Below are 13791 nucleotides of genomic sequence, written 5' to 3'. Positions count from 1 at the left end.
AGGGGTCGTCCGCCTCTTGTCGATTTTCACCAAAGAAAGAGCGAGTTGGAGGATAATCCAATTGTGTGTCATTGTTTTTGTTTTTGTTCTTTTTTAGTTTTCATATTTAGTTTGAGTCAATAGCTAAATGAATTATTAAATTTTTTTTTGAGATATATAAAAAGTTGTTGGCCTCCAAAAATTTCAGGTCTCCACCGACTGTCCGGCTTGCACTACCCTAGGGCGGCCCTGTGGATAATAGGTAACTAAACCACTTCTTTTGGCCCAAAAATATGTGGGTTAATGGTATTTTTGTTTTCGTGATTTGGTCATTTTCGTTACTTTCTTTTAAAAAGATATTTTCTTGCATCGTTCTTCCTGGTTTCAAAATCTTGTCGTTTTCATCCACTGGAATGCATGATATCGAGGCTTGATTCCAAATTTGTAACATATAATAACTGGTCTATTGCAAACTTCCTGGACTTGCAGAGGCGAATTTAGTGCCGGTATATTATAGACCACATTGTGGATCTGATGTGAAGTTTTAGAAGGATTATGCCAAAACATGGTTGATATTTGACCTCCTTAAGGCAACCAGGCTGCCCAGGCAGATATGGAAGGCCACTCGACTTTCTTGCTGATGTTAGACTTACGCGTGCTAACGCCACCTTCTGTAATCCGCTTGGCAATGATGTTCATGTCTACACTCCTTCAGTTTTTTGAGCAAAGATGGAAGCCGATTCAAGTAAATGATATGCTAAGTTGCTAACATAGATAATATTGTGTTATTGAGGTATCAAATGTTTCATCTTCCCTTGTTCGTACCTAGTGTTCCGATACATATCCATTACTTCTCTTATTTTAACTAACGGATGCAGTTATTATTGTAACGACCGGTCCTTCATACAAATCAATATTCTCACCGCTACGTTTTATGATGTTTGGGTTTTGCGTTCCATTACTAAAATGCACACAAATTAATAACTTAGCTTTGGAAGTAGAAATGACAAGAAACCAATTTGAAGTCCCATAAGTTCTGATCTAAACATTGTAGTCTTAAAAAGTATATAGTGTCACGACAAGCTACTTCGACTTCTCTAAAATTTGTGCGAAGTCTCAGCCCGTGCAATCTACCAAGATCTCAAACTTAACTAAAAGATTTATAGTGTTTCGAATCAATAATGATCTGTCTCAACCCTCCGATAGGCGACAACACCATAATAATGACTCCAATTACAATGCATAGCTGCAAACACATACACAAACACAAACACAAAGCCAATGTCAATGAAAACGATTATCGAATATTGAATAGAAAAATGTGTTTGGGATTATATTGTTACATACCCAATTAATAAGCCAACTTAAGCCCCATTTCTTTGGTTTACATATTATAAGCCAGATGATACAAGGCAGCTGAAACATTAAGATATATCAAAGTTAGAAAACCATAACATGGTTAGAGAGTTTGCTTCTAACGAAAAATTGCTTACGAAATATGATGTAGGGGCAAAGGCGAATCCTCCAAAGAAGCCTAGAAGTCCACCAAAATAAGGGACTAAAATGCCAACCATCATTGTAAAGGCTGCAACCAAAGCAATAGTTTAGTAAACTAAAATGATGGAATAACAATTAAAACAACTTTCGACTTACTTACCGACGTATAGGTTCCTAGTGATGAAGCGAAGCATAAAGCTAGGCTTGAACTTCAACTTCTTGACCAACACGGTTTCCATCATATCAAATACAGGCATTGCAAAAACCTAATAGAAAAAACAAATGTGCTTGGTAACTATATATAGATGTCAGCAACATATATATAGTGATATATATATATAGAATATGAACCTGATAACTTCCAATAACATGAATCACCACAAACATATTTGCCGCTGCAACGAGCCACACAGGCTTCTCTAAAGAGAGCATGACGTTATCCGCAACTTTGTTTCCATAGGCCCAATACCCTGAAATGGCAACAGGAAAGTAACACGCGGCCACCACTAAGTAGGCAACCACCACTCCCTTCCACATAGGGCCTTTTGAAGGCTTTTCCGGTGTTGAAGGAATGGTGGCTTGAATTTCCAACACTACATTGTGACCCGCGTATGCAAAAGCCAATGCACCCATTCCATTAAAGAAGCTGAATATTTCTCCTGATCTCGAAGATTCTATGTATCCGTAGTCTACGTTTGGTTGAACACCCTTGTTCACTGCAGCCACCCATGCGATTGTAGAGTAACTGCATGCAACATATAAGTGTCAGTTTGCACAATATCATGTTAACCAATGAGATCAGGTGACACGAAACTTGCACGAGAGATAACTTAAGTTGAAATGCCAAAGGAAATCAGGAGCTTAATTTTTATTTATCTTTTTACAAGAGCACATCTCAATTTTTATTTATCTTTTTACACACTACATAATATTTATATTTATATTTATATTTATATTTAAGTAATATTATACATTTGAATCTTAGGATTAGGCCTGTAATAGAACCGAACGTTCGGTGAACTGTTCGTGACCAGTTCGGCGGGAAGTTCGTTTACTAAACGAACACGAAAAAAAATTGTGTTCGTTTAATTATAAGAACGAACATGAACACATGTTCTGTTAGTTCATTTATGTTCATGAACGTTCGTGTATGTATGTTTATTTATGTTCAGTTATGTAATAATATAAAATAACTAATTGTTATATGGATGAGTCGTCTACTTAAAGGTTTTATAGTTGTTAATTTGTGTTCATTTAAGTGTTTTCATTTAGTTTCGTTTATGTTTGTTTGTGTTCATCTACATTTGTTCATATATGTTCATTTATGATTTATGTCCGTTTATCTTTTAAACAAATGAACACAAATGTTCCTAAGTGTTCGTGTTCATTTAAAGTTAAATGAATGAACGCGAACATGCCCTTGTTCTAAACACATGCATTTTCTTAATGAACAAACATGAACATAAAATCTCGTTCGGTAAGTGTTCGTGAACATATCATTTCCTTAACAAACAAACATGAACAAGGCTTTGTTCATGTTCGTTCGGTTCATTTACAGCCCTACTTAGTATTGCAAACGAGTCTCGGTTTCTAAGCCTGACTCATTAGCAACCCAAGGTACATATAACTTACGTGATGGACATAACTGCTGCGGCCAAAGAGATGGCAGTGATGGAATTAAAATTGGGAAGATGGGAAAGTAGAAATTGAACGGAAGCGAAAATCAGGATGAAATAGGTGAGCTTAATGTCCTTGCAGGGATCTTGACAAAGCAACTCATGAAATTTCTTGAGTGATTGACCTGCAGTGACCATATATACAATGTCACAACCGACTTCAACAATTAGTTGTTGTGGAACCACTATGAGAAGTCCAAGTTTTTTCCCAAAAGCATGTTGGCCTAGTTCATGGTATCGATCAAATCGTTTCCCGGGTATGATTTCATGCATCTCAACCAATTGCCATAATGTGTATGTAGTTAGAATCCATGACCCGAAGAGCATAGTTAAACCAGGACCCCTAAAATTCAAATTCAAGAAGTTTGGTCATTAATAATTAGAATTGCAAATTACATCAAATGTCATTTGATATTCTTTTTTTTTTACCCTGTAATGATTGAAACCTATATATATGCATACGTTGTTAAGTGATTGTGCAACACTTTAGTATTGTAGATGTTTATAAGTGCAAAATTGTTTCATTGTTTATAATTGTAGAGATTGTACATGCTTTAAAATGTGGACACAATTTTCCTCCAATATTTGACAAAATTTCTTTTGACATTTTTTATAGATTCTTTTGAAGCTTTTAGACATTTTTTATAGATTCTTTTAAAGCTTTTGCATATAACATATGTAAAAGACATTATAATACAAAAAAGCTCGTCTTTGTAAAAAAAATACCTTTTTTAAAAATATCTTATTACTTCTTTTTTTATGGAATAACAACTTATACATACGTTTTATGCAAAAACTTCAGGGAAAAAAGTTTATGTATTATTAAGTTTTTAACATATATGTAAAACAAATGGTTTCACAGTTCCCCAATAAAACCATATTGTTAAGTTTTTAACATATATGTAAAACAAATGGTTTCACGGTTCCCCAGTAAACCCACCCACACGCACAGGATGCGAAAACCAAACAAATTGTGTTGCGATAACAATTTTTAATTATATATGATTCAGTCAGGGTATATGTGTGTGAATAATCGAATTAACCAAAATGAATCACACTTGTTAATTATATAACTTTTATGAAGTTTTATATTTTGTCTTAAATAGCATCTTATTTATGAACATAAAAAACAACAATTAATTAAATTAACCAAAAACCGGTTGATTTCAAAATCTAAAAACCAAACTATAGGTTTGATCCATGCTCACTCTAATTTTTCTTGTGAAAATCTTGAAAATATTTCCATATCTACTAAAGTGGCATGATTTTTTTGGTGCAAAATGATGAGTAATTAAGGGAAAAAGATGTGTGGAGAACTGACCATCCAAGATGGGATAGTGAATAGGGGAGACCAAGAACTCCGGCTCCAACCATGGCGGTAACATTGTGAAAAGCCGAGTAATACCATTTTGCACTTCTTGAAGAAGTGATCGGAAGCCATTCGTCTATTTGTTTCTCTCTTTCAGTTCTGTTGTCAACCTATTTTACATGCATATATGATCATTGATACATGACAAAGACAAAACAAATTAAGTTAGTTAGTTCAAGAACAAGCAACAATAAGTGTGCCTTCAAGTATCATACATTCTTCAATGTATTACAAGAGATTAATATAATAAATTATTTAAATTTGATACATAAACTACTCAAGCTAGTTATTGTAATTGTAACTATAACAATAAGAAATTCAAAACCATTTAAGGATAATCAAAAAGTCTTAAATTTGCGTTTTATTCTTGATTCATGAGAAAAACAAATTCTAAATTTAATGCTAATTAATGCTAGTTAATATATTTTTTCGAATGGCAATTAATGATATTTATAACTATGCATTTATTTCTTCTTACTTGTTTTTCTTTTCAATACTCGTGCAATTCTATTAATTACAACACCTAAAAATATTAGTTTTATCATACAATTTAAGTGAAAGACATATTTTAGATATCACACTTTAAAGTTTGATCTTAGAAAATATCATATTTTGAATTTAAAAACAACATAAAACAAAACAAAATGTTTAATCCATAAATAGTTTGAGAAAATGTGGTATCTACCGAGTTTTGGTGAATTTCGGGAAAAAAAAATCATAAACACCTTGTCATTTGACTTTCAAAAAAATCTAGTATCTTGTGTAAAAAAAGTGCAGTCTTTGAAAATCATTTAAATTTTTTTAAACCGAATTTGAGAAAAAAAATGGGGCATTAAGTTAAAGGGTTTTGTTATTAGATTTATACAATTAAATATTTAAATAGGCTTATTGAGTTATTGTTCGGATTTTATAATTTTTTAAATATAATTTATAAACTAGATAATTTTGTTTAAACAACAAGAATACATATTTTTTTCAAATATATATATACAAATACATATATTATAAAATTTCGGACATACCGAGGTGATAGGACTGGGAGCCGCCCCTCAAAGTCGGCTCTGGGTACAAATAAATTAGAAATAAACAATTTATCAATTCAAGCTCATTGTTATCACCATGAATCTTTATGAACACTTTTCATAAATCCAAACCAGTTAATATTATCACAACAAACCCATTAATATTAATATCAGTATCAACATCAATAATATCAATATCAACATTAATATCAACCAAAAGTCACGCCATGGAGATTGAATTTGTGTTTCTTAAATATAACTAAATATATATTTAAATAAACAACCTCCACACTTCGTGGAGATTATTCAGATCTGATAATAACTGACTTAACAGAAAAACATATATTCGTAACAGTCATACATAGGCCACTAAACCGATCGGTAAATTTAAATCACATTAAAATCTAATAAATATAAATAACAGATCTTAAACATAAACAATATAACGTACGTTTTCTCAATATCACATGTATCAAAAGATCAATCAAACAAAAAGCTACAAAATAAAATAAAAAACGTACAACATTAATTAATCAAACGTAAAAACAATGACACAACGAATGAAAGATGTAAAACAAAGATTGAGAAAAGAACCTTGCCGTCGTTACTGATGGTGTCATCGTGGTTTTGATCCATTGGAGCTCGTGAGAGAAGAAGATGAATGGATCTTATGGTGTATAGAAAGAAAAAAGAGAGTGTGTATGTGTGATTTTTTAGAGGAGATGTGTGGTATTTATAAACATTAATAAGGAGGGTGATATATAACAGGAAATTTATAGGATAATATTATTATAGTTTTAAAAGAAATTAAGGGAGGTGATTTAGGTTGACTTATTGGATCATATTATCAATATTGAACCGGTAAAAGAGGATAATAGTTATAAACTAAATAATGATGATAATTGTAAATTTACTTTTACGTATTTTATATGGTAATGTACGTTTTCTTTTTTTTCCTTATTTCAGTTAGGTCGTGTATTAATTAGTTAGCATATGATATGATGGTTTACTTATAACCATGAATGTATACAATGGATAATTATTATTTTTTGGTATACCTTATTTAGACTATTAAGATGAAAAGTAGCTTTTTAACGGTTAATTAATTCTTTAAATGAGTCACTGATTAAACTTATTACATCGGGATACATTCGTCTTTTAATTCGTGAACACTCGTTCAAGGAAATGATAATGATAAGTATTTTTTTATGAGATATCTAGAAAATCATTAATAATTAATAAAATTATTTAAATATGCAAATAAGAATAGTAAAATTCAATTCAACACTTGTGTATCGTAATTCGTAAACTATCACATTACTCATTAGCATCAGGTTATTCAATTAACTTTTTATTATTATAGTTATTTTTTTAATAGTCATTTGTATTACTGACTGGTCACGGACTCATCGAATTATCTATGTTCCCCTAGTATACCCAAAGACCACTCTCAGAAGGAAATCATCATAAGTGAAAAAACTGCATTGTCCAACCTAGAGTCCCTGATAGGGGTGTTCAAGAAACCGTTAAAACCGAAAAAACTAAAACGAAACATAAACCGACGTTTTGGTTTTATGTTTTTTGTAAAAACTGAACTTACGGTTCGGTTTTGGTTTTGCATGTAATAAAAACCGAAAAAACTAAAATGAAACATAAACCGACGGTTTGGTTTTATGTTTTTGTAAAAAATGAACTTACGGTTCGGTTTTGGTTTTGCATGCAATAAAAACCGAAAAACGGAAGCGAAATGAATTTCTAGAATTTCTATTTTTTATTTTAAGTAATTTATAAAAATTTAATAAATATGTATCTCAATTACTTTGGTCAGATGTATAACATTCAGTTAGTTTATAACTAACAAAATAAGTTATATCTAAATTCATTATTTTCGGCTAACATTTTTTTTTCCGGACTTTATTTTCAAGCTCAAATGACAAAAACCGAAAAAAATTAATTCAAACCGAAACGAAAATCAAAACCGAACAATTTCTAAAATCCAAAAACCAAATTTTTGGTTTTGGTTTGGTTTTAACCCAAAACTTCACCAAACCGCCACATATAGTATTGCCGTTAAGAATTCTAGAAATACATTTAAGTGTTATGATTATTATCAATCACAGAAATTAATAGGGCAAAAATAAAATCGCATAGGCGTAAAACATGGAAAAGTAATCAATAATTGAAGTATATGCTCCAATTTTAGTCACACGTTTGTTTAAATGGAAATTATGAATGCAAAACTAAAGTTTTAAAATCTCATTTTTGGTCCAAAATAGTTTCATTTGCACCGGCCACATGGTCACAACATCTACACGTCTTGTTTATTTTGTTAAGTGCCATTACGTACACGAATACACGATACATGGTGGATTTGCTTTATTTCTTTTTTCGTCCTCGTCTTCAATTATCTACTCTATTTCTCTGTAAATACATTACTCCCGACTGGTTATTGATTTACCACTTATAAATTATAACTTTATAAGTAAAAATACAAAAGGTTGAGTATACGGAATACCACATATTTAATGGGTATTATAATTGCACCATACTGTATTTCAAATTAAATTGTGCTCTACTATATTAATTAACTTTGGCTATAATCACACCAATGTATTCAGTCCAATGACTAAATTTCTAAATCACTAATTATTACCCTATAACTAACAACACGTTCTAATAGTGTAGTGTTTTGAATACATTGTGTGGTTGAAAGATGTATTTTCTCTATTCTAACATTGTAGTGTTCAAATCCTGCATATATATACATTTTTTTTTTCAAATCCTGAATTTTATCTAATTTAAAATTCAAAAGAACATATAATATTAAGGTTTATCACACATTTTATTATTATTATTTTCGCTCGTTTGTTATTTTGTATAGTGAATTTTTCACAAATTGAACACCACATGAGGTGAAATTGCATTTATCAGCGGGTTGGAGAAACAAAGATATTATATAAATCGCTGTGTTAATACTTAAAAGATTACAAGAACAGATAAGATAATTATTATTGTAACATCCCAAGATTTCAAATAATGATATTTTATATATTATTTCGTATAAGGAAAAAGTTTACTTTGATTGGTAAATAAAATAAGATAAAAAGAGATTGATAAGTAAGTTAATTAGATGGATTAATCATGGACTAAAAAGGAAAGATGGACTTTAGGTTCATGGACTTAAGGGAGTATAAATACCCCCTTAAAACCTAAATCTTTTCATTTTCATCCAACTTATCCATCTTATTCTCTCTACACCCTAAAACACACACCCAACCTTTCCAATTTCGGCCGCAAGCTAGAACAAGAAACCGAGATCAAAAAAATCAAACATTATATTGATAGATCTTTGGGATACAAGCTAAATACAAGGTCAAGGTTCATAACTAAAGCTAGCCGTAACCCAGCAAACGATAAAAGGTATGTTCTTGATCTTAAAGCTTACGTTTTCATGAACGGATAGCCATGAAACTTGAACATCCATCGCGTATCGCGATGGGGTACTTGACACATGTTGACACGTGTGCCACGTGGCACACGATGGCACTGGTTATCGCCACGTGGCAACACTAATGCCACGTGTTGCCACGTGGAGCGGTGCCTGCCACGTGTCAACACGTGGCAGGTCTACGTTGTGAGTCAGCAGACATATATCGCGATACGCGATAGATCTGCTGAGGAACCTATCGCGTATCGCGATAGGGACCAAAATTTCGCCTATAAATAGCAGCCATGGGGTGTTCATATTTTCACATCCAAAACCTGCTTTCACTCTCTCACTAGCTTCTCTCTAAAACCCGACAATCATGTAAACGATTTTCTCTTTAAGCGTGCCTCAAATCTCGTTTGTGTACCATCGTTTCCTCGAAGTTTGTGTCACCCTCCACCCTCATTCATCAAGAAGGCGTTGTTATGGCAAAGAGTCCCGAAAGACGTGTCGACGAGTGTTGAAATTGGCATATCAAGGTTGATCGAGAAAAGTAAAGCGGCGTCGGAGTGCTGCTCAATTCTCTAGAGTTTCTATACGCCATTTAAGGTTAGGCGTAATAACGAATTCAATATAATTCGAATATTATATTAAATGCTTAAGCCTTAAGTCGAGGATATACTCGATACCTCGATAAAATAAAAGAAAACATAACAAAGAAATGAATGAAAGAATAGATATTGAATATTGTGATAACATATATATGTGTGTAAGTATATATGTAAATATTTTTTGTTATGAAATATTATTTATTGAATAAAGAGTATTCTTAAATAATAAAAGAAAAAGAATATGTTTCTTGGATAAGAAGAAACGTCGGGTTTCTATATAAACTAAAGGTTTATAACTTACTTTTAAACTAAAGGTTTTCAAGTAAATAAGAATCGAACTAAAGGTTCAATCGAGGATTGAGATATAAGACTAAAGGTCTTAAGCCGGATCGTGTATCCGACTAACAAATATTTATACTTGTACTATAGGTGCGAGATAAATAAAGGGAAAGACCCTTTGACGGTGAGTGAAGCCGATCCTAAAGAGACAAGGTGAATACGCCCCCAAACTTTTACTTATTTAAAATGAGTCAAACTTGTTATTTGAAATTGTTTACAAGGAACTATGTGTTCTTAAAACCGTTATGAATAAGGGTATAAACCTAGCCCTCAGGCTGTGGTATACGTATGTCTGGATCCTTACATAGGTGGTACTATGCGATGTATGGGCATGATCGCACCACCCTTGGTCGTAGGACGCTCTCCTGCAGGGAGTATGACCGTTGTGTATATTAACGAGTACTTAACTAAGTCGAACGCTGCGGTGTTTGCTGAGGTGACCTAGAGTAGAGGCTAATATTTATAATGTGTTATTTGACTTTGTTATTCCTAAGCCACGTTGGGCCGAGGCAGGCGTAGTCTCGAGGGGTAATAAAGTAAAAGAAATATTTTTGCATCAGCATGTTCACTAACATTCGTTGCTGACGTATTTTCTTACATTTTGCAGGTGAGCAAAGTTAGAGCTTGGAAATGACGAAGTACTAATATCCGATGGCTCGGATTTCTTTTGTATAAGTTTAATATGGTGGTTTGTAAAACATAAACAAGTAATCTTTTGTTAACAACTTTAAACGGGTATTTTATAATTCTCGTCTTTTGAATGTATATATAAATTACACTTTCGATCCTTAAAGTTTTACAAGTCTTCCGCAAAATAACGCAACTCTGAATTATTTACAAACACGATACCAACTTGTTGGTCGCACTCCTAGGCCATAGATGGGGGTGTGACACCTAAGTCCAGCTGGCCTAGATACCCTAATAGATTGTTGGGCCCAAATCAACTACGTCCACATCCTGCTAAGCCCATATCCAATTTAGACAAACTAGCCTATTATATTAAACTTAACAAACAAGCCCAACTTAGAAAATAATATAAAATGTTAATGGAAAATGTGTTAAGACAGTTAATGAAAATAAAATTTTTCCAAGCTGACCTGGCAGCTTAACCCCAGCCAGGGGCTCTGCCCCTTGGACCCTGCTAGGGGCTGCCGCCCCTAGAACCTCGCTGCCAGGGGCGCTGCCCCCGGACCCCCGTTCGTTGTGGATTATATAAAGATAGAAATACGATATGAGTAGCAATAGTTAATTGATACATGTAAATATTATACAGTTAGCCGTGCACAACTCAAGAAGGAAATAACTATTAACGGTGAACGTAACCGCATTCAGGTGAGTTTCTAGCCTCATTCCTTGTTATGTTTCGGGGTTGTGTGCATACTCGATGTGATTAGTTAATACACTTACATTAAGTGGTAAGTGTATGCCTGTTATGATATATGTGTATGTTATAAAATAATGCTTGACGGTACATGAACGATCTTCGAATATTGCATGTACTGTCAGGAGATAGTTGGATGATGTGATAGTTTATATATATGTTGTATGTATGAAGTATGTACGTTATAGAATATGAGAATGAAAGAAAGTATGTAAACTATATGTAAATGAAAAGGAAAGTATGATATGAAGGAATTGACGGTAAAGGGTGGCAAACCCTAATAATATATGTGAAGAAGGGTGGCAGACCCTAATAATATATGTGAGGTTATATGACGAAAGGCTCTTTAAGGGTGGTAGACCCTAATAATATCTGTGAGGTTATAGGGCGAAAGACTCTTTAAAATGTATAAGTATGTGTGTAAAGAAAGATAAAATATGAAGTATAAATGAAAGAAATAAAGTATGAAAGTAATAATGAAAGTATATACTTACGTATGTATGAAATAAGGTAAAGAAGGACATGCATGTAATATAAGAACGTATTGTATGTTGATTGTATTAACTAGAACTCACTCAGCGTAGCTGACTTTTAGTATGCACGCATGTGAGTATAATGAGGCAGTTAGCTTGAGAAGGACACATGGCAGAGTTGGACGGAGCTGGTATCTGAGGGTTTGCTACAATGTTTATTTCTATAATTTAAGTTATGTTTTAAAAGACAAAAATATGGATGTTTGTAACGAATGATTTAAGTTTTATTATTTCCGCGAAAGTTTTTAATTACTCTGATATTTAGAATTGCGTTTATGATTAAATCCAACGTCCAAATGTGAGGTACCGGTAACGGGCCTTACAATTAAATACAACAAAAAATAAATAAATAAAACGCTAGGCTGCAAACATGTATAAGGGTAGCCTACTATCATGGCTCAATCTTTCCGATTCCGTGTTACGTCTGAAGACCAACCAATTCACCCCGCTGTTCATGATAAGGTATGATGGCTTCGTCATGCCTTGCACTCATCAAGCGAGCGACAACAACTTGCAATCAATGATGCGTTTGTCGTGCAAGCACAACTAGGCATGCACACGTCTCCTTCTTGCTGAGGGCGTGCCCTGTGAAGTTCGGGACCGGCCGTCAAACCCAAGCGTTTAAAAAAACATTCACGCAATTCAATCTTCAAATATTTGGTGCATGACATTCTCCCACCACCATGACTTTGCATGTCCTCGTGCAAACACCTGCCATCCCATACTAGTGTGGAAGACCTGGACAATAAGTCTTCCCCTATGCTCTGCACCTCCTCGACTGCTTGTTATCCCATACTTGTTCACAACTAGGGGAGTGTGTGTTTCGATAATAATTCATTCTAATAAGCAGGACACCAAGTAATTCAGCACCCAATGATCCTGAACCATGCCGATTCAACAATGCACCAGATCATGTTTTGGTGACGTCGATGTTTGCCTAGTTTTCTAGATTATCGAGTGAGTTTTTTCGAGCCAAACCGAGCCATATTGAGAAAGCAAAGCTAAAGAGCGAGCCATATTGAGCCGAGCTAAAGAGTGATCCAAACCAAGCCATATTGAGTGAGGTTTTTTCAAGCTACAACCAAACGAGCTCCAAAGCACGAGCTTATTATAGCACACCTCTGGCACATGTTTAAGCAAGTAATACTGTCTCATTTGAAATTCTCCCGTCCGGCTCAAGTCTGCTCAAACAAACGTGACCCGTAGGCCGTATCAAGGATAATAATTAATACAATCGCATGAATCATGGCTAGTCAAAGACGAAGATTTTCCCTCCATAAATTATCTATAATATATTAAAATAACTCTTAATATTAAGAGTTGTACAAACTTTTAAGCATACTATACAACTCTTCAAGCAGCAAAAATCAATGTAATCCCGCTCAAACGGCTCCATCTCCCAAGATTTCAAACAGCAGATCTCATAAAGCTAAACCATGTATTTTTTTCTTACCCGGCCTTCCATATGCCAATCCCTCACCTGCTCAACATCATAATTAATAACCCTTGATTCTCCCACTACCAAAAACCGCAGCCACCGTGCCCCGTCACCAAGCTAAGGAGGCCGACATATCACAATTGTATATGAACCGTCCACTGAATCATTAAGCAGTTTTGTATGTCGCAGTGCTGAATGATTTTCGACGATGACGGCGGCTGTTAAGGTTCCAACAATGAAATCAGCTTTTCAGCATCCAATATCTCACGATAATTGTTCTGGTTCGACGAAACAGGTAAAACCCTATACCTAAATTCAATTTTATTAGTAAATTATTACTTATTTAGATCTGGTGCTGTTTTTTATCAGATAGAACACTTTTATGATGCTTGGTATAATCTGGAACCTTACATTACTTGTTTAATTACATTATGTTTGTCAATTTTTTTTGAGCTATGCATGGCTTAAGTCTTCTTGGTAGAAAACCTTGAATCCTCTGTGAATTCTGTTCAATTGATT

At 33.7% G+C, this 13791-nt stretch overlaps 1 protein-coding gene across 2 annotated transcripts; it reads right to left on the bottom strand.

Annotated features, from left to right (window-relative positions):
* Positions 1–955: 955 nt before the first annotated feature.
* Positions 956–6190, bottom strand: LOC143558941 (lysine histidine transporter 2-like). Of its 2 annotated transcripts, XM_077047676.1 has the most exons (9): positions 6138–6190; positions 5544–5582; positions 4474–4631; positions 3109–3495; positions 1828–2221; positions 1637–1742; positions 1473–1564; positions 1327–1395; positions 956–1225 (listed from the first exon to the last, which is right to left on the bottom strand). In XM_077047676.1, exons 3-9 carry the CDS (start codon positions 4524–4526, stop codon positions 1127–1129), a joined length of 1200 nt encoding a protein of 399 aa, XP_076903791.1. In that variant the 5' UTR covers positions 4527–4631; positions 5544–5582; positions 6138–6190; the 3' UTR covers positions 956–1126. The 2 variants fall into 2 exon arrangements, with proteins under 2 accessions (XP_076903791.1, XP_076903790.1); XM_077047675.1 differs by lacking the exon at positions 5544–5582 and having other exon boundaries at positions 6138–6184.
* Positions 6191–13791: the final 7601 nt, after the last annotated feature.

Source organism: Bidens hawaiensis, unplaced genomic scaffold (assembly GCF_021521415.1).
Source record: "Bidens hawaiensis isolate Kalapana, Puna unplaced genomic scaffold, B.hawaiensis_p1.1 tig00019675_1, whole genome shotgun sequence".
NCBI classification, from domain to species: Eukaryota; Viridiplantae; Streptophyta; class Magnoliopsida; order Asterales; family Asteraceae; genus Bidens; species Bidens hawaiensis.
Note: the sequence above shows the minus strand (reverse complement) of the source record. Positions and strands in the feature narration are given on the sequence as shown.